Genomic DNA, 22,482 nt, shown 5'->3' with positions numbered 1-22,482 from the left:
AGCACGTCTGGGTCTGCGACAGTGAAATAGCTCCAATATTAATTGTGGCGCCAATGAATATATGCGAACATGAATCTCATCAGTCACCTATAGATAAGGGTTAGGCTATAACATAGGTAGGCTATAATGTAAAAATAGGGTCATATCATATAATGTTGACTTATGAAGTTGGGGGAGAGAGCTGAACATATTACACTGAACTAATTGTTCATTGTTGAAAATCAATCAAAAGTTTGTAGGCTAGTTGATCCAGATGTCATTGGTCGCAAGGACTGTTAATGGGTGTATCCACAATTAGGACCTTGTTACAAGTTGGTCTTTCAGCTGCTAATGCACTCAGTGGCCGTCAGAAAACATGTTAGACAACTGAGGAATGAGATGCCACACATAAAATGTACAGTCAAACAGAATGCACAAACATCAATGGGAATCCATCAAACACTGCAGGGAACCATGTTATTGTCAATCAGCACTCTGCCACGCTAAATCAGACCCTGCTTATGTTGCATTTGATATTATATTATATTATTATATTATGATGCAGGACCTGTTAAGAGAGATTGGCAGCTCAGTCTCCCTCATACTAGTCCCTACGGTAAACGATGTAATAGCATAGTGCTGCTGCTTCTGATGTGCAAGACAAGACAGGGTATATATTCATAATGTGACAGGCAGCATGTATTTATCATTATGTTACAACCTCTGAACAACTACTATTGATGTTAGAAGAACAAAACAATACATCTTCAAATAATAATTGCTTATTACATGTGTTATAAAAACAAAATCTTGTCTGGTTTCTGTGTTTTTGCATGCACCTGTCAACAGGGGTGTAAAGACATATTTGTTCACCATGCACTTAGGCTGTTCTGAGTCATTGTTTGTATGTTATAAAGGGTTGCAAAGAGGCGGAAAATTTCCTGTAAATTTCCGGAAACTTTCCGGAAACTTACCATGGGAAGTTAAGCTGGGGAATTTTGGAAATATTCCAAATTGGACTTAAAGGAAATTATTAGCCTGACGTAGTCATACTCAATTCTAGTCAGAATATGAGTCTGATACTGCTCCATCAGAGATTTCAAATGAACGAGAGAACATGTTGCAATGCAACAGCGCTGTTTTCCCTTGATGAAAGTGAAACCACGACTTTTCCCACATCTCAACTTTGGCCAAAGTTTTCAGAAATAATCGTTTTCAGTGATACAACCTCATTAAATAATATTAATTTTCAATATGGGGTCTTAAAAGCCATGTATCCTTCTAGCCACAGCGTTTTTGTTTCAAACATAAGCCTAATCTAAGCGTGCTCAGATGACGTGATAGACCAGGCACTGTTTCTCACCTGTCCATCATCGTAGGGCGAGCATACTTCCACCACAATGATGCAATGCCAGACCGACCTCAAATGTTGTGGGCGGGACTAAATTCGGAATGGCACCCAGGCTAGGAAATTATGGGAATTAATGGGAATTTACGGGAATTAACTAGGAATTTTGGGTAATTCATACAAACTGTTTCATATACAAACATTAACATTTTGTTTCGTAATAAGCAATATGATTTGTATGTTCGCATTTTCGCTTAGCTTAGCATACAAAGCTAGCTAGCATGCTAGAGAGAATCCCATTCTCTGCCTATGGTTTACTAGTGTGCTAAACTAGCAACACTGAACTGCCCAAGATACACCACACCACTCAACAACAAAATCCGATTGGTTGGAAAAAAAATTCCCCATACATATGAACGCACCATAGGTTTCCTTTATGTCTAGCAGCCTATGCCGATTGCTGTGTGCATGTGATTGACATATGTGTAGGGTAGAAATTTGACTGAAATTGCATTAAATCAGGTTGTTTTAACTAATATTAGACTGCAAGATGGGGTTTTGTCCACTACATTTAAGTCCCCTGTTATAGACTAACTTGCCATATTAAAAATTCCCATTTTATTCCCATTAATTCCTGTTTATTCCTGTTAATTCGCATATATTCCCGTTAATTCCCATGGAAAGTTTCCAATTTTGAAAATTCCCGGAATTTTGCAACCCTAATGTTATAGTATTTGTTGATTTGCATTTATTGCCCATTGATATTGCATTCACATTATTGTTTATTATTGGTATTCTCCTTATTAATGTAGTGTCACCAACATTTAAAATAATATCAACTGACATTGTTATTCATAGCCATATTTATTCTGCTCTTATAAGGTAATACAGTGCACATATTTATATTTCATTTATACTACTCTAAACCACCTTCTGAAAATCAACTCTATAGTGTTTAACTGCACCATATTTCTTGACCTGTCTCACCACCTGCCTATAGGCTGCTTACACCACCTTACTTACAACACTTTGAAGAGCCAAAAACAAAGCTCAGCACACCTGTTCTGTGCATCAGCAAAGTTGGAGGGTTAATTTATGAACCATCACTACCATTACATGTAAGTAATTAACTGGTAGGTTTATTCCACTGTATCAAAGAGTAACAAGGTTGTAGCAGCACAGCTGTTACAAGGATACAAGAATACAAGGATACAAGGAAGTTTATTGTCACATGCATATAGTTACTGGAAGTAAGAAATGCAGTGAAATTATGTCTGGTAATCAGCCTATTTGTGCATTTATATAAATGTAGCGTGACAAGTGTGTTTACATACAGCAAAAACTCTTCTGTATTGCCCTCTCTCTCTGTATAAATATATATATATATATATATATATATATATATATATATATATATATATATATATATATATATATATACACACACACACACATTACATACATACACATATAAATGTAGCGTGACAAGTATATATATATATATCTGTGTATATGTATATATATATATATAAATATATATATATATATATATATATATATATATGCACACACACACACACACATTACATACATACACATATAAATGTAGCGTGACAAGTGTGTGTTTACATGCAGCACTAACTTCATTACATTACATTACATTACATTTGGCTGACGCTTTTTTAGCCAAAGCGACTAACAACATGGTAAACAGTTTAAGTTTTAGAGCAATTCTCAACAATTTTAGGACAATTTAAAAACATTAAGGATAAGTGCATCAGTGAGTGCTGCTTTTAACAGTTACTTGTCAGTTTAAGACGGCTGGTGAGTGCTAGGGTCAGTAAGACTTGTTGTAGGTGTTGTTATGAGAGGAGATGTTCTCTAAAGAGCTGGGTCTTACTCTTCAGGAGTTTTTTGAAAATGGAGAAGGATGTCCCTGCCCTTGTAGGAACTGGCAGTGTGTTCCACCAACGAGGATGAGAAAAGTTTGGATTGGTTTGAGCGTACCGGTGGTAGAGCTAGACGTCATTCGTCTGAGGAGCGCAGCGGTCTGGAGGTAGCGTATGTCTGTATGAGGGCATTCAAGTAGGTGGGAGCAGAACCGGAGACTACTTTGCAGCACTGTGAATATGGTGAATTCTAATTTGGTTTGTTCTATTGACATGGAATGAATGAACAGGCACACGTGACTATGGAGTAGGTCTACTTCACAATTCAGATTTTCAGATGGTGCGTTGTGTCTCACAACGGCCCTAAAATCTCGAGTGTCTAGGTTTATTGCTGGTTCCTGGTTGCTGTAGTGCAATGATGTCATCTGCTGGCCGTGCCGCGCAATAGCGCCACAACATATGTAATTTCACTGGACATTACGGTAAAAATCTTGTTTTTCCTTACTAATATTCGTGTCATCCAGCTAACATATTGCTTAATTATTTTGACATTTCCTTCCTTTATAAATTGTAATGTAATATAGAGGTACGTTTTTGAATATCATTACTCTGACATGTGAGGGATAACGGCCACCGACGTGACCTGTCATACGTGACAAGGGGAAATGCCATTAACTCGGCGTCACGCAGCGGCAATTTTCTTAATATCGATATTTCTCCACATTACTTGATCCAAATTATGTAATTTTTGCTGGATAAATGTTGTACAAAAATGTAGTTTCGTATCAAAGTGGAATGGTTGTTGTCATAAGTCAGCGGCGTTAGTTTGAGCACATTATTGAGGTTTTGTTTACATGTGTTCAATGTAAGTCAATGGGCGCCGGTATTCGGTCAATGGCGGCGCCCAAAGAATCTTTTGCCGGATAGCGAGACAGCGGTTATGACATGTCATGGAGAAGATCAACAGCATGTCACTAACATACGGGTGCGTTTACTGTGGGAAAGAGAGTAGTCTACTATAGCCTAGAGCTAGGAATTTGAATTTTGGTAACGTCTGACCATTTCAGGTAGGCCTACATTTACTGCAACTGTTCGCCAGAACCCTGAAATGGCTGTAACAAAGATCCTTAATATACTTTTATTTATCAACCGTCTCTGGCTGTAACTTGGCGCGGTTGCTACGCAGGCAACGCTCATCAATACGTCACGACGCGACACGCCTCTTTATGCAGACAGGACTCGATCACTGAGGTCGATTTTCTCCAGACTGGAATGTTCAAAAATGCTAAACATGTAGGCTACCTGAAATGGTCAGAAGGGTTTGAGGATCCTGAAAACGTGCCCAAAATTCACATTCCTAGTAGAACCAAGATCTTAGCATATGTGGTGAATTCTGAGCTATAGACTTGAGTCGCTAACCTGGCAATTAACGTTTTTCATGTGACGTATTCTAGGTTCTATAGCTTTGTTTACATCCAGCTGGTAGGCAAGGGACAAGTTGAACCCATTGAACATCGTTGTCTGCAGCTGCCTCTCAGTAGGCTACATCTCTGTATTTCAGCAATGTCAACATTTCAGGCATCAATAAAGGTGATGATGAAACGTTATCCCATTGTTCAATATTTGATAGCCTGTCACAGGAACGTTGTTTCGCTAAAATCGCCCTGATTTGGTGCATTGATCTGTATCGGAGAACCTGCATGTAGCCTAATGGTAGCCTAACTTTTTTTCTCTGTTCAAAACTCGGTTTACACGAAGACGATAGCCTTTCTTAGAAGCTGTGAAATTTGACCAGAAAGGAACGTCTGGATCTGGAATGTCTTCCTTCTGAAAGCTGACACAAAATCAAACAATATTTGATCATTTAACTTCAACTGAACAGCGACAGGATTTGGTAGGCAGTAGACTCAGCAGACTTTAAAACGGTAGCCTAGAAGCTACTGTTATAGCCAGCGTCAGTCAGCATCATAACATCAATGGCGTTAGTCATGAATCCTGCAACATATTATATCATATAACAGCGATGGCTTATTCCAAGACGATCTGCATGGATATATAACCACCCAGAAAAACTCAGAATGTGAGTGATAAAGTTCATTAATTGTGTGAAACTTTTTATTAGTTATCCATTGCAGCATCGCCTATATTACGGTGTTTCCACACAGCGAAACACCTCGCGATTTTCGGCCAGCGAAATTTCGCCTCGGGGGCGTGACGGCGAAACCGCTAACCTTTTGACTGCAGTGTCTAGCCAGTGGTGGCAAGCGAGCTAATTAGGCTAATTCAAACGTTTAAGTACTTAATGAAGATATCCAGGGGTCTTTATGACTCGACTAAGACTATGTTGCCTATAAACAACAATTCATGTTCATAGAAACAACAAGGTCAATAAGACATAATATATTTCATACCTGTGTTGCAGCATGTAGCCTAGCTGTCTAGCTAGGTTTACAATGCAATCCAATGTCCTAAAATACTAGCATTTCGCCTGTCAGCTAGCTAAAAAGATCGAGTGCTTAAACTAACATATATAGTGGTCTATTTAGTGGTGTATGTGCTCTGAAGTTCGTGTGGCATATAAACCACAATTCGTGTTGATACAAGTGCCAATGTTGGTGTAGAAACATTTTAATCACATACAAATATTTGTGTTACAGCTCAGGTAGTCTCCGCCATCTTGGTCAGACTTTTTTGTAACTCCCGCATCCAAACACAAAGACGCGGACCTGATTGGTTCTCGAATGGTCCTCATTTAAATAAAGTTAAACTTTGGCCAACTTTGTTTCGCCTGCCTCGGCGATTCGCTTTCATTTCGCCCAACTAGGGCGAATTTCGTCTCCATTCAACCTCAATGAGAGCGACGCGAAATTTCGTTGTGTGGAAACACACCGTTAGGCTGTTATGCTAGCTCAGCCTTTAAATATGTTGTTATTTTGGTCATGTGGATTTGATTAAACGGGTAAAGATAATTCATAAACTGCTTATTTCTTACATGACTGAAGCAGTAGCCTAGGTTCAACAGTGGTGTTTGAGGTTGCTGTGTTAAGTTGTTGTGTGTGATCGCTAAACTATTAGGATCAAATCAGTTTATTTTGACATAAGGGAGTTAGCCTAAGTGACCTGTAACGTTAGCCTATAGCACAAAAGCCTATTCTGTTTTCATTTATTAGCATTTGTTGTGATTATATAATCAAATGACACACATGATAACTTGAAATAGAAGGACAGAAGATAGGTGATTGATGTCCACAAGCACGTATTTCAACGAGACAAATTAGAACAAACTGTTCGGTAAAAATAATCTTGCCATGTTTAAAATGCTGCACTTTTTCCCTTCATAGCCTGTCTCTGGCAATTCATTTTTGGATGACTGTAGATAGTTGTATTTTAGCCTACGCCTTAAGTGAGACAGTAGGCTACACCCATTAGGCTATCTTGAGAATAAAAGACTTCACAGCTGCTAACGATCATCCTCCACAACCACGAGGATAGGTAGGCTAAACGGTCGCTTAAATTAAGCCTTTTTGCTTCTTATTGTAAAACCAACTGTTAGGGCCTACACAAGTGGTTGGCATCCCGGTCAATATTTGATATTAAAATTTCAATTTTGAAGCTATTTGTAACTATGTGTAGCCTATGCAACCCGACTGTTGTAGGCTTGCCTACCACTCTCTGCAGTGCCTTGCCTACCATTCTTGCCTACCACTCTAGTTGTAAACAAACGGTCACATGACATTATGACGTAGGTGCAAAACCTTAATAGCCAGATGAATTTCGCTCCGCCAGCTCCACTCATCCATCTGGAACCTATCCATTGAAGTGTTGCTTCAGAAGGCTGGGCCTAATCAAAAAATGCTTGCATATGATTGAATAAGCCACTTGTCCGTCATCTATTGACGTGCTACTTCAACCACTCACATCGAAGCCAACCCGTGACGCTAATAACAGACTCACAGTCGCTTCTACGCTATGTCACATCTATGAAACTCCCGCCCTGCGTCCTGATTGGCTAAACCATAAAGTTGGTTGGAGAAATCACTCTCAATGGAAGAGGTCCCAGATGGATGTGAGTGAAGCTAGGCGGAGCTAAGCGGAACGACATTCATCTGGCTAGGGTCAGGTTATTGAGTCGCTGCCTCTGGTCTGTATAAAGACATAAACCATAGCGATCTGGGTTCCCGGAAGTGGCTACTGATGAACTTATCATTCCACCTGGGAATATCAGAAACCGCCCCTGTGATTACGTTGTTTTTCCCACTGCGAGTCCAATGTTTCAAAGGCACATTATGTAGCCTACTAATCTGATCTAATCTTATGGTTATGGGATTTGTATACAAATTGTGTATACAAAAGTGTATACAAACAGCAACAAAATAATAGCTACATTTAATAGTAAACTATTTAAAAGTTGGTAAGACTACATTAAGGAGAATGTGGATGTGGTGTCCAATATATTTAACATCTTGTGCAGCCCTCTCACCACCACCAACTCCAGAGCTGTCCCTAGCACAGAGCCAGCCTTCCTAATAAGATTTTTATTTTTATTTTACTGGTTCTGATGCTACTAAGGGCAGCAAAAAAAAAAAATGCACTTGCAACATTAAAATACCTGAGCTTTCTCAAGAAATAGAGTCTGCTCTGACCCTTTTTGTAGACAGCCTCTGTGTTTTGCTTCCAGTTTATTGTCAGTGTGAATGCCCATATATGTATAGTTTTCTACAACCTCCATCTCTTCCCCCAGGATGGCAATGGTACTCAACCCAGGCCTGGCTCTCCTACCAGGTTGCTCCAGCACCATGTCACAAAGCGGTCTGCTCTGCCTGAAAGGAAACAGCAGAGTCCCTTGTGGTGCTCTTGTGCTACTGACCACCTGCTCAGACACACAATCCCTCAGTCGCACAACTTGTGGTCTGTCTCAGGTAATCAACCATTTCTGTCATTCAGATTTAACATTATAACAGCAGGGCTGGTTTGTTGATGTGATTTGTGAAGTGAAAGTTAGTCTACATCAGTCCTCTATCAGTCCATCACTACAAAAGTCTGCAGCATCCTGTTGGTCTCAGATTCAGAAGTGGTTTGACACTAGGAATATGCCACTTGTAGCCCACTTCCTGGACACGTCTGTGCATGGAGACTCTTGATGCAGACTCCAGCCTCAGTCCACTCAGTCCCCCAAGTTTTTTAATTGACTTTGCTTGATTATTCTCACAAGGCTGCTGTCATCCTTGTTGTTTGCACACCTTTTCCTATAAATAATGAAAATAATGCACACAGTCTCTGACAGAGTCACACTGTTATTTCCTTGGATACCAATCCAATGTAATTACCTTGGATACCAATCATGCAAATTAAATGACCTTAACGTAAAAGTCGCACTGTGGCAAAAATGACTCATTATGTTTGCATCAAAGTTAATTTATTCATCACCATTTACCAAAATTTTACATCTTAATATATATGTGGAAAGAAAGAAAGTTAGGCTTACAAAAATAAACCTTCAGGCTAGATAAATGCAATCCTATTATGATAATCTAAACCACCATTTCACAGATTTGAATCAGAATCTACAGGATTAAGAATACAAACAAAGCATGTTTTTGCTCTGCTCTGCTGGGCAGTAAAGCGGCCTGCAGTGTCGTGAATAAAATTACTTTCAGAAGAGGTCTGTAAACATCATGGGGCAAATTGTGAGCAGTGAAAGTGTGGGCAGACTGATTTTGAGTGGAACTAGCAGTGCCCTTGACAGAATGACAGGGGCCGGCGCAACCAAGCCCTATGGTAACTCGAACCCTGCTTCTGTTTCTGATTCGTTTCTAATGGTGGCTGGTATTGTTATGCCAGTCTCTCTACTGTATTCGAAACTGCAGGTGTCAGTCTACAGCTTCGTTAGCATAGATTAAATTATATTATGAGAAGCAGCTGGCATGAATCTACACACCTCTAGCACATATTACATTACATTACATTACATTTGGCTGACGCTTTTTAACCAAAGCGACTAACAACATGGTAAACAGTAAGTTTTAGAACAATTCTCACAATTTTAGGACAGTTTAAAAAGAACATTAGAGTACAGTAAGAATAAGTCGTCGGTGAGTGCTGTTTTAACAGTTAATTGTCAGTTTAAAACGGCTGGTGAGTGCTAGGATCAGTAAGACTTGTTGTAAGTGTTGCTATGAGAGTAGATGTTCTCTAAAGAGCTGGGTCTTCAGGAGTTTTTTGAAAGTGGAAAAGGATGTCCCTGCCCTTGTAGGAACTGGAAGTGTGTTCCACCAACGAGGAGCAACAGATGAGAAAAGTTTGGATTGGCTTGAGCGCATCGGGTGGTAGAGCTAGGCGTCATTAGATCAGAGGGCGCGGTCTGGAGGTAGTGTAAGTCTGTAATATTGACGTGTTATAAACAAACCTCAGAGCAAAAATGACATTTCATAAATGACAAGTCAATTATTTGCTAGTCTATGTGATGAGAGAGGGAAATGGTCTGCAGATTGGGTCTGGTCCTCCAGGCTAATGGAATTCAGAAGGTCAATGGGAAAGTCTCCGTTCCACATTTTCATATCAACTTAAATGAACAAGGTGGTGGATCAGTCTGGTTCTACTTTAAATTACAACTCTATCATAAGGCCGCACTGATTTCAACTTGGCGCGCTGTGGGTGTGACAGAAGCGGGAATGGGAGAATGCACGTAACTGAAAAGTGCGTAACTGGAACCGCGTAAAAAAGGACTTATGTGCAAATGGGAGAATTTGGCCCTATGTGACTAATGATAACTGCATAAAGATTGTGCAAGCAGTCACCACAACTCAGCTTAATTGCATACCTACTTTCTAACCAGTTTCCGCAATTAGGCAAAAAAAAACAGGACAAGTGTAAAGAACACTAACAGTACAGGCACTAGTCGTAGTTCTATCTACCGTTTTCTAAATCCAAAATGTTCCCACACACCAGACTTATGCGGCGCTGGTGCATCCTCCAACTCCGGGCTGCCTACGTTATCTCTCCCACTTGCCATTTCTGCACGTGACGCGCAGCACTCCACACCTTTCAGCCGAAAGGGGGAAAACTGTCTGGGGTCACATACAGTATGGGCATGAAGCTACATTACGCCATGAACTGTCAAAACCATGCGATGCACACATGCTCCGAACTGAGACAAGCGAACCGAACGTTTTTTTTTTTTTTTTTTGTGCCACCCCTAACAGGCACAGCTACAATCATTACCCTACACATATCTACCCCAAGCTTATCCATCCCAACACCCAATTTTGACAAAAAACATTCTAATAATCTAAAATAATAATCTGTTTAAAAATTACTGATTTCACTGTATGCCGCCATCAAATAATCACTTGTATGTATGATTATATAATATAATACACATAATACAAATATTGTTCTAATATTATTATGATTACTGTTATTGGAATGAGCCAAATATTGTCAGTTGTCATTAAAGGATGACCCTGACTTTCCTGACTGTTTGATTCACACCCATGTCTCCTCGATTTGATCGACTCGATGTTTTAGCACAGCACGTTTCAGGTCTTTATCTGGCTTCAGGCAGTTTTCATTCAGAGGGGCGCCAGATATAGGGTCCGTTTTAGTTCTGTTACAAGACAAATATGTTTCATTATACAGTGGGTTGCATTTGTTTTCACCCCCATGCTAAAGTTGACTAAAAAGAGGAATAAAAAATCATCTTTTGGAAATTGATCTTAATGCCTTAAATTAACAAATGAGAAAAAAAAAATCCAACCTTTAAGGACATTATTTTTTTTGCGAATGAATAATGTATCGTAAATAAATAAATGTTTTTCATTAAAATACAGGGTGCATATGTATACATCACCCTATGTTAAATTCCCATAGAGGCAGGCAGATTTTTATTTTTAAAGGCAGAGTTATTTCATGGATCCAGGATACTATGCATCCTGATAAAGTACTCTTGGCCTTTGGGATTAAAATAGCCCCACATCATCACATACCCTTCACCATACCTAGAAAATGGCATGGTTTTATTTTCAGTAAGCCTAATAGCTGGTTTGATATGCATTGCAGATTATTTTATGGAAAGTACCCCATGCCATTCTCTAGGTATGGTGAAGGGTATGTGATGATGTGGGGCTATTTTAATTTCATGATGCTTAAAGGTTGGATTTTTCCTCATTTTTTAAATTAAGGCATTAAGATACATTTCCAAAAGATGGTTATTTTAACAAAACAAAGTAGCATGTGTTTTCTTTACAGTGGTACAGTTGTGAGTGACTTCACATAATATCTGTCCAACTTACTGCTTCAGGTGACTTTCGATTGCTCCTCGCTCGTAGGCAGTGCCATACGTTGTTTTTACAGGATCAATAAACATTTTCTTTGTCAGCGGGCATATCAAGTGAGGGGGCACAAATGACTGTTGAGCATCTGAACCCAGCAGTTTCTGAAAAACATTAGTTAGATTAAACATACATATCGCTGCTTTTACAATGTTCCATTTAGTTGAGCAAACAAAACTAAAGCAGATGAATATTTTTTAAGAATCTGATATTTGAAACACTTTTGATTTATTTCAAAACCATTTTTTTAGATTTACTTCATGACTGTTTTCCAAACTATAGTCAGGGGGCCTATGTGGTTTCTGTGGGTTTGAAATGTTAATTTTTGGAGAGTGGTTGGATTGTCTTTAGAGGTCATTGAACATGGAGAAAAATTATGTCTCCATTTTTTTTTACCTGTTTCAACCCTGTTTTTTAGAAATTGTATGTTTCACTGTAATTAACACCATACATTTCGCCTAAATCACTGGCTATGTTGAATAAAGTTCACAAAACAGTTATTTTCAACAGTATGATTGTATGTCAGTATTATGATTGTATGTCAAACAATTAGAGATAAGATCAATAACCAATCAGTTTCACCAAATACACATACTCCATTGCAGAAAGATAGCAAAAACATAGCAGAATCACAGATGAGACCTCAAACAACATTTAATTCATTTACATATACATAACATATTAGATCTCACCTCCACAATTTCCTCATCAAAATCTACAACTAGTCTACTGATTGTTTGTTCGTGATGTTGTTCATATGGAGTAAATAAAACAAATGACTTTGCTTTCTAGTGTTTGCTTGATTTAGTTGGTAACGTTTGAGGGGGGGTATTTGAGTAAGGACTTAGAATGAGTTTGGGGAAAGTGGGGTCGCCAGACCTCGCCATACTTTTTTGTGGGGTCGCCAGACAAAAAGTTTAAGAACCACTGGTCTACTACGTCTTTTCTGAAGACACTGAGTCCTGCCTGCTTCACATGATTTCTAGTAGCGAATCTTAGCATGCTGCAGATGCTCACTGTTACAGGTGGATTTGTAGCAGTTCCTGTGCCAAACTGCTTTGTTCTGTTGTAAAATAATTGCACTGTAACGTTGTAATCGTTGGCTGATCTTTGATCACCATCTCCATACTCTCTCATGGACAAAAACAAGAAATTTGGCATATGTCTCTAGTGATGGGTCATTCACCAGTCCACACATATCTGCCACTGGATACATAGCCCAAAATCTGTTTCTTTTAAAATATGTGTGCCATCACCTGACATACCTCGGAATATAACCTAACTAGACTGTGCCACCATGAACTATGAAAATGTGCTTCCTCAAATGTAGAAGGCTAGAAGGTCACTAATATCACCAACCATGAAGAACAGAGCACTATGTGCTTCAGGTTATTCGATATTCTAAATTCTATAACTGCCAGCTATCAACAGCCAACTGTCACTGCTAGTGTCTATCTTTCTCTTTCTCTCTCTTACACACACACACACACACACACGCCTGTCTGTTTGTCTAGCTGATCCTTTACCCTTTCTTTTCTTCACACTTACATAGGCTACGGAAGGCCTTACAGACTTCAGCTGGTACTAGCTATGTAAAAGTCTATTAAACTTGATTTAACAGAGATCTCTGCACTTTGTGCTCTGAATGGGTGTAGACAAGAACTGGCAGAGCAGGCTAGGCCTACACTCAAACACACTAATAGGAATGAATAGATAGTATTCATATTGAAGTATTATTTTTTTAAATGGACAATTTCGAGAATTTTAGGCACAATTTCTTGTTAAAGAGATCAATCATCAGCCTAAAAAGGTTTTATAATGTTGTATTGTTTATGTGGTCCACTTTTGCACACTACTTTGTAGAATATCTTTGCTTTTTGGCACCAAACCCTATGCTATAACACCAACAATGTGAGGTTTATGGACAAAACACCAAATTTGACCTTTTCTGAATTTGACCTTTGATTTGGGTCCTTCTAAACCTTCAAAAAAAATGGAGACATGTTTTTTTTTACTCTTAAGAACCCCTAGAACAAAGATATAATGGTCTCCAAAAATGAAAATGCGAATCCCACAGGCCCCCAAATTAGACACATAGGTCCCCTACTACTACTGGCATCATCATAATCAGTTTCTTGAGATAGTCACTTAGAATGTTTTTTAATTAACATGGGTGAAAGAAGAACAGTCCAAACATGTATGGGAACTCCCACAGCACTGTTATTTACATAACCCTGGTTCTCTGATAACAGAGTGAGGTATCTCACTATGGGAGACGCCCTCTGGCGTGACCGACCACAGAAGCACCAATTACACCACGTCTGTCACAGACAGACCAATCACAGCTGTGATACGGAGGGCAGCCCTCCATATTTATACTACAGTATACTATAGTATCACCAGCTACTCGTCATTCATAGCATGCGCTCTTCGAGGGCATCTCCCATAGTGAGATACCGAACGAATGTTTGAAAGAGAACTAGTCGAAACTTTTTGGGGGAACCAAAACAATGTTAATCAGCTGAGTTAAACTGGAAAAATGCATTTGCAACAACATGGCATATAGCTTAGCCTTTTGCATGCCCTTTAACAACCTTTATCTATTTATGCATAATGACCATTTTAGTTTTGAGACCAAAGGTAAAATAGCCCTACAGGGTCCTCTCCATAGTAGCATCAAACTGTAATTATGTTTTGAGCCTAGACTGTGTCTTAAAAGAGTGATTTACTTTGACACAGCGGAATCGCCCTCAAAGGCTATGATATAGTAGCCTGGATGCCAGCCGAACTTAGCCCCACCCACAACATTTGAGGTCGGGAAGTTCGGTCTGGACTTGTTTCCGTTGTGGAGAAACTATGCCCGAACCAGAGCGGTTCGGACCAGGAAAACTCCTGAACAGTTTTGTTCAGAGCTGAAAATGCAACTATGTTTAACAGAGGACAGTTGCTAGTGACAAAATATTAGCTTTCAGTATGGTACAATGTCTTTGTAAATGACGTTTAAGTGCAAAGTGTTTTATTCATCCCGATCTCCCTAACAGAAATCTAAGGTAGATATTAGATTTAGTATAAAGTATAGTATAAGTATATATACTCTTTTGATCCCGTGAGGGAAATTTGGTCTCTGCATTTATCCCAATCCGTGAATTACGGCTTCCACACACAGTTGCGTTCCGTCAACGCATGCCAGTGGGTGAAACCTGATTTACGATTTGCATTATCCACATTTTTAGCTTAATTTTGGTGTACCACATCAGCATTTTCTTTCAGTGAATCTTTTGTAGCCTAAATTGCTTTACAATTACCTTCCGGCCCTCCTCTTGGCTCCTTCGTCTTCATTAACATTAATTTTTTTGGCCTCAATAGTCCAGTTACATAGTCCCTATCTGTTTTTGGTTTTGGATTTTGTGAAATACATTTCTAAATAAATGTGACTTATAGTCCAGTGCGACTTATATATGTTCTTGACTCATCTTGACTCATTTTTTGACTGATGCGACTTATACTCCGGAGCAACTTATAGTCCGGAAAATACGGTACTCCCTATTATCCAAAAAGGAACCCTAGTTTATACTGTATTTCTCCTTTAAGTGGTTGAGAGAATGCCAGAGTATGAAAAGATGTCATAAAACTTTTTTCTTGTGTACATTTGCTCTACATAATCCCATGCATGTTATTTCATAGTTTTGACCTTCACTTTTTTCTATGGTGTCAAATAGTGTAAATACAGAAAAAGCCCATAAATTGGTAGGTGTTCACACTTTTGACTGGTACTGTATAGGGAGACTAATAATAACTAATAATGATGTGACCGGACAAAAGAGAAACGGTAACACTATACGGTATGGTTACACAATTCATGCATGAATTTAATTCATGATTTATGTATTATTTCATTCCTTAATATCTCATGAATCATCAGGAATTGACATGAGTTCATAGTCTGTCATTCGTGACCTCATACATGAACAGCACATCACCTAAAGCATTAGGTACGGTGGGCACATCATTATGATTTATGAATTATCAAGCATGATCATGATTATTTCATTTTTCTGCTCAAATTCTGATTTGATCACAACTTTGCAGTTCTCTAAACACGTCATTGTTCACCACTTTAGTTGAAGAGCCACAGACATGATGAACTCATGAGCTATTAACCTTACATTCATGTAATCATGATGAAGATGAAGAAATCGTAAATCATAATGATGTACCCACCCTAATGTTTCAGTTGATGCGTTGTTCAGTCCTTCCAGGATTTCGCAATGAACAACACAAATTCAACGAATCCTCGCAAATTCTGGCAACGAATCCTCGTAAATTTCACAGTCACAACAGTCCCTCACAAAGAATATTGAGATAGATGCCACACTCACTTCTGCAGACACCAGAGAGCACCCTAGAACTTTGTTATGTTGCAGTTTTGATGTCAATAAATAGAAGGCTAACGTTAATGATCTGCTTACTTGCATCTCTTAACCTGGTGTTGCTTACCTACAGTACCTTGGTTATGAAAGCAAGTTCATGTCCTTGGACATGATAAGAACATAAAAAAAACATCCCAAATTGTCCAATGCATAAATTATTAGATGCAATTCATGCATGAATTCATGATACACACCACCAATTTCATGTACCCTGGCTTTCACCATAAAATATATGTTTTGAAACATGTCAATTCCTGATGATTGAAAGACAATATAGACCAGAGAATTCATGATATTTCATGTGGTTTTATGGTTTTATGTACCTCAAGCATGTTCAAGGAAATTGCAGGTGTCCATTTAATTCTTCCAATAGACCTACTATAAGAAAATAACATCCTGGATGCCAAGTTGTTCTATGTGTTGAGGACGCAATTATATTTACCTTTTCCATGTCATCTATCGTTGTATTTGCAGAGGCCTCTGTGTTTTTCTGGGCCTCTTCTTTGTACTTGTCTGGGTTGGACATAAACTCTTCTGCTAGGACACTGGAATATTAGCATTTGAGATATTACCCCGTTTCATTCAGCATAATTTACACTATTAAAGTAAACAAAATGAAAAAAATCTGTAAAACTCATCTTGTGATTGACTACAGAATAGATATCCATTGATCAAGCAGAAAGGAGAACCTCTCTTTTATTTAGGGATAGGCGTCAGGTGAAGACATTTATTATCACATAATTGTGTGTGCCTTGATGATGTACACACAAGTTAACATACTGAGAAAGTCCAAACCAACACACCCAACATGCACTTCCCTTTCTTCCATATACCACCATCTCCTTCAACTATACATTGACTAGATGTAACACTTCTGCACTCTCATCCTCTGGAAAAAAGTATTAATTATGACCGCCGCGCAGCGAAGATTTGTTTTTCTTTTTCGCATGGCCAAATTTCCGTCAAGGATTCCCGGGACACTGAAAGACCGGGGTGCACGAAACTGGGTGGGCATGTAGCCCCACAAGGATAGCATGGAACCATTGTTTTTCGTTTTGATCTGTAGCCCCCCCCCCCGCTGGACTGGACCCCCGAAACACAGTTTTCTGTGAATATCTAAAACCGCAGGGTTTAGGAGGACCACCTTTTTTGTATGTTGATCTTAAGGGGCCATGTCAACCCATTCCATAACCACTCATTTCATGTATAACGCCACCTAGTTAAAAACGAAAAAGTAAAAATGAGGTGTTGTAATTGCAGGTATCTGTGACCTACCATGGTCAAAACTGTATGAAATTGCAAGTGTAGGATCAGTATGACACCCTCTGAATGCACGCCAAGTTTCGTGGAATTCCGTTCATGGGGGGTCATACAATAAATTAATTTATGTTACTGTACACCAACTGGCCTGTAGGTGGCCGGACACAGTTTTCTGTGAATATCTCGAGAACTGTAGGGCCTAGGACGACCACCTTTTTTTTGTATGTTGGTCTTAAGGGGCCATGTCAACCCATCCCATTACCACTCAATTCATGTATAGCGCCACCTAGTTTAAAATTAAAAAGCAAAAAATTAGGTGTTGTAATCACAATATATCTGGCTGACATGGTCAAAACTGCACGAAATTGAAAGTGAAGGATCATTATGACACCCTCTGAATGCATGCCAAGTTTCGTGGACTTTCGTTCATGGGGGGCCATACAATAAATTAATTTATGTGTACATTTAGTGGACCGTTTTCTGTGAATATCTTAAGAACCGTAGGGCCTAAGATGACCAATTTTTTGTGTATGTTTGCCTCCAGGGGTCATGTTAACCCATTCCATATGCACATATGTGCATAAACAGATATTCACACACACACACACAGTACATTCACAGTAATCATACGTATGACACATACACATACAGTAGACATATGTATGCATGCGCATGCACACATGCACACCCACAGGCACACCCACACACACACACACACACACACACACACACACACACACACACACATACAGGCACACATGCACACAATTCAAGAATTTCTCAGAATTATGAACAGGCAAGATAGGGGTGGGGTTGTATAAAATGTATTTTACATGTGAAATCTATGAACTAATCATGTTTTGGTTAGTACTTGGATAAGAAACCTCCTTGGATGAGTAGGTTCCTGCTGGAAGTGGTGTTGGTGGCTGGCCAGTAGGTGGCACTCTTCCCTGTGGCCAAAAGCCACCAAACAAATATCAATCCCAATGTCCTATTGCAGTGAAAGGGACATTGTACTGTAGATGTTTCCCTTTGCATGACTGTTAAATTGAGGTCCTGACTCACCATGGTTGTTAAAGATCCCATGGCACTTATCGCAAAGAGTAGTTCCCTGATTTGCTTTATTAATGTACGCATACATAAAGACACACACACATAAACACACACACACACACACACAAAGACACGTAAACACACACACACTACACATGCACACACACATACATGCACACACACGACATGCACAAACACGCACACAAACTCACATACAAACACACCTACATACACAAACACAAGCACACACACACACACACACACACAAAACACACACAAAACACATATACACAAAAACAACCACACACTCTGCACACACTCAATTACAAACACACAAAAAAGAACAAAAACCCATAAAATAAAAGTGAAATCAACACAATTTGACAAGCGCACTGTGACTTATTTTTGTGGAAAAATGTGCTGGACTGGTACGGGTTTATTCCACGGTAATATATTTTGTGTACACTGAAAATAATGAGGCCTTGACTGGAGCTAAGAAGGGTTTGTTTATCAAATCTATCATGGCCAGATTCTAGTTTATATAGTATTAATTGTTACCAAAGGTCTCTTCTGCATTATAGCTTGAATGTTATTCCTAATTTTTGTCACTTTGGATAAAAATCATCTACTACATGAAATGTAAATGTAGTTGAACTGAATACATCAGGAAAAAGATATTAAAAGATATCCTAAGGCAGTGATCTTAAACCAGGTGTCTGCAACCCCTAATTAAAAACGTCTGATAGGCTACATAAATAGAACATATTTGTTTATAAAATAACACATAGGCTACCCATGAGTCTTCATCATGTGATCACCATGGGAACATGTGCACCATTTAGCTATCCTGCATCAAAACACGTTACCTCCATTTACCCCTGAATAGACAAGCTCTGTGCCACTCACCAGTGTCAGACCTCTCATTAAGTAGGCTGTGAGATATTTCATCCAAACTCAAGCTTAATCCTTTGTCCCATTTTTTTGTCCAATTTTGCCAGGACCGGCCGCCAGGTGAAACACAGGGCAACTTATCATAGACAACTAGCAACGACCCTATAGCTTGCAATAACTTTGTTAGCAAAACCACCGCTAGTTAGCTAAATCCCATTCAATCTCAATAGAGTAATGGTAGCTAACAGTTTACTGGGAAAAAAACGATGTCTACTTAACAATCCCAGCACATAAAAATAGATTAAAGGAGACATGGAATGGAAACCATTTTTGCCTTGGTTTTGATGAATTAGGAAAGGTTTGCATAACCAAAGAGCTATCATAAAATGAGTAACGTTTGTGCCCTCCTTCATATGAAAATCTTGAACTAGGCAATAGCCACTATAACATGGGCGAATTAGAACAAAGCCTACATGTGATGTCAAATATAACAAAGCAATTATAGTTCAATTGTGGTTGCCAAAGCGGCATTTAGTCAAAAGGACCATTTCAATACCCAGTCTAAATATAAGGTTCTAAAACTGATAGTTCCGGTCCTTGATTGTGATTGGCTGAATCGCGTTTGATGCCGTAAAATGCAGCATAAACATACACCTTGACCGCATTTCATTCTATATTCCTGCGCTACCATAACTTGATACGAAAGTTAAAGCTGCGTCTCGGCGTTGCTTTGGCAACCATTCAGATAGAGGAAATATATTTCTTGGCGGAAGAGTGATTATCTATGAATAAAACGGTTCCATTTCTAGTTGCTGAGCCTTTACTTTATGAAACTTTGCAAGGTATTTATAGTAACAGTTTTAGAAAAGCAATAAGCCACTCGAGTGCGTAGGTTACACTGACTCCGCTAGCACGTCGTGCCTAGCAACGACCCTTAGCTGTTGTAGAATCAGTGTAACCTACGGCCTCTCTGGGATTATTGCTTAATTTTAATTGGGCTTGTAAAATTGCAATTGAGTTTATTTTTGATAAATCAAAGATGAATATGTACTATTTTAACATCAGAGAACACAGTACAATACTCAATTCATCCATTCTATGTCCCCTTTAAGTAAAATGACCAAACTATTTACTAAAACATGCACACAATTTAGTAAATTGTGCTCACAATTTAGTCAAATGTGCGCATGATTTATGGTTATGGTTATGGTTATGGATTTAGCAGACGCCTTTACAAAATGAGCGCACAATCTAGTAAATATACACATATACTAGTGCTGTCAGTTAAACGCGTTATTAACGGCGTTAACGTAAACCTATTTTAACGGCGTCAATTTTTTTAACGCAAGATTAACGTTCTTTTTGGTTAAACAAACTTTGTAGTTTTTTCACATGGTGTTGCAACAACTAGTAACGTTAGAACAACTACAACACCACACTGGATTTAGCTAGACCGGAAACTAAACAATACGCACTGACGAATGGAATGGAACGTTGTATGTGTTGCACGTACACGCCCCCTTTTAGGGAAAAGATGACTGATATAATGGAAACCTATGCTGCATCAAAGTGGGGAGCGAAAAGGGCTTATACTTACTAAATCTTGAAACAAACGTGAATAAAAGGCACAAAATAAGGTTGGTGTAAGAGTTATCTGTGTGTTTATGGGATTAATGTGACCATGTTCCTATGGTTTTCTCTTTCTAGTTTACAGGAGTGTCACGAATTTATCGATAGGCACAGTCAAACTGCCCGTGGCTGACTATAACTAAGTTCAGAAAGCTTAACTTTACATGTCATAACATCAACTAAACATAAGTCACACATTCATTCTATCACTTGTAATATGAACGTAGCCTATTTCCTACAACTACAGTAGGTGAGATAATTGGCTGAATTAACTGAAGTTCCACAGTTAGCTAGTTAGCAAGCTAACCGTTTTGCATGGGATATTATGGTAAGTGTACATGCTAAATTTGTTCTCAATATGGGGTATTGCAAACGAATTAGGTTGGTAATGTACATAGTTTCGACATGAGTAAGTTACATAAACATAATTCTTCATAACTGCCGTGTTAGTAAAATGTGGAATGTCCTGTGAATTAAAAATAGATGTAACGTCAACGTGTGATTACTAGCTGTCTATCAATGATATAATGTTAACTTGTTTTCCTCTAAAATGGGGCGTGATGCAGATTAAATGTATCTTTATGATGATGCGCCGTTAGTAGGCTACGTAAAGGCATGCTGCACACACTTGTTTGGGCTTACGAGCCGGCCAAAGAGTAGTAGCCTAGGCTGACGCATTAAATGTGTGCCGCCAAAGATTCTTTCACCGTCACTTGTTCTGTTATCAACATTCCTCTTTGGCTGCTACTATTTGCGATGCACTCTGCTTTCGACATTCATTTACATTATATTCCATTCTTTTCCATACAACTTCGCACACCAGCATCGCACTTTGGCGCCGTGTAAATCACGATTCAGTTATATTTGGTCGATGCTGCTCAATAAAATCCATTGTTCATCCAGTGTTTGCCTGTTAAAAACTTCGGCGCTGATGTGTGTGGCAAGTGACAGTGCACCATAGACTGTAGGCCTATAAAATGGCAATGCACTCATGTTGAAAACTTCCTTATTTTCAACTGAACTCAAAGATAATGAATATAGTATGAATATAATATTTTCTGTTTGTTATGCCCTTTATAATGTGTGTAGGCCTACATTTTGTGCACGCACTTCTGCGGTAGAATTTATTTCAGTTATATCAGCTACATTTCTGAAGAATATTGTGTTGCCTCAGGTCTGCTGCACATCTTTTGAAATTTGATTTGAAATAATCAAATAGACCTACGTCTTAAAGTTTAGTTAATAAAGTAACTTGCTTTGCTTTCATTTGAATCCCAATCAAGATACACAATAATTGCTTTATTGTTAATATGGACTTCTGGAAAGTTCAGAAATGCAAAATAATAGAATTTTAACCATATGATAAAATATGTGATTAATCGTGATTAACTATAGGAATTCAGCGATTAATCGCGATTAAAAAATGTAATCGTTTGACAGTACTAACATATACATATATGGATATACACCAAAAACAATATCTTGCCCTTCCCAGGTTCCGTTGTTTTTTAAGCATTTGATGAGGTCCGCCCAATTTGGGATTCAACATAAACACTTAGCGGAGTAGAAAGACATCTTTGTTGAAAATTTCAGAAGCTCACAGTAGTAACAGCTTTTCTCTTATCATGACAACTCACTATTCTTTTCTTTGTAATCCATTATGAACCTGTTTC

At 38.7% G+C, this 22,482-nt stretch overlaps 2 protein-coding genes across 3 annotated transcripts in view; one reads left to right on the top strand and one right to left on the bottom strand.

The window, feature by feature from the left end:
- Window positions 1–4,207: 4,207 nt before the first annotated feature.
- LOC125295302 (RNA-binding motif protein, X-linked 2-like) overlaps window positions 4,208–22,482 on the top strand; it is a 144,695-nt gene continuing 126,420 nt past the window's right edge. Inside the window, exons 1-2 of the mRNA XM_048244567.1 lie at window positions 4,208–4,283; window positions 7,958–8,135. The gene's annotated coding sequence lies outside the window, so the exon portion shown is untranslated. The remainder of the gene's footprint in view (window positions 4,284–7,957; window positions 8,136–22,482) is intronic.
- The window catches only part of LOC125294288, a 47,236-nt gene continuing 35,162 nt past the window's right edge, over window positions 10,409–22,482 (bottom strand). The window contains exons 17-19 of one of the 2 annotated variants that reach the window (XM_048242832.1): window positions 16,419–16,521; window positions 11,508–11,650; window positions 10,409–10,822 (exon numbers count right to left, since the gene is read on the bottom strand). In XM_048242832.1, coding sequence (XP_048098789.1) covers window positions 10,702–10,822; window positions 11,508–11,650; window positions 16,419–16,521 — 367 coding nt within the window. In that variant the 3' untranslated portion in view covers window positions 10,409–10,701. Of the gene's footprint in view, window positions 10,823–11,507; window positions 11,651–16,418; window positions 16,522–22,482 lie in introns of those variants that run through there. The other variant, XM_048242833.1, reaches the window with a different exon arrangement.

Source organism: Alosa alosa, chromosome 5 (genome assembly GCF_017589495.1).
Source record: "Alosa alosa isolate M-15738 ecotype Scorff River chromosome 5, AALO_Geno_1.1, whole genome shotgun sequence".
NCBI classification, from domain to species: Eukaryota; Metazoa; Chordata; class Actinopteri; order Clupeiformes; family Clupeidae; genus Alosa; species Alosa alosa.
This window is presented reverse-complemented; position numbering and strand designations above follow the sequence as displayed.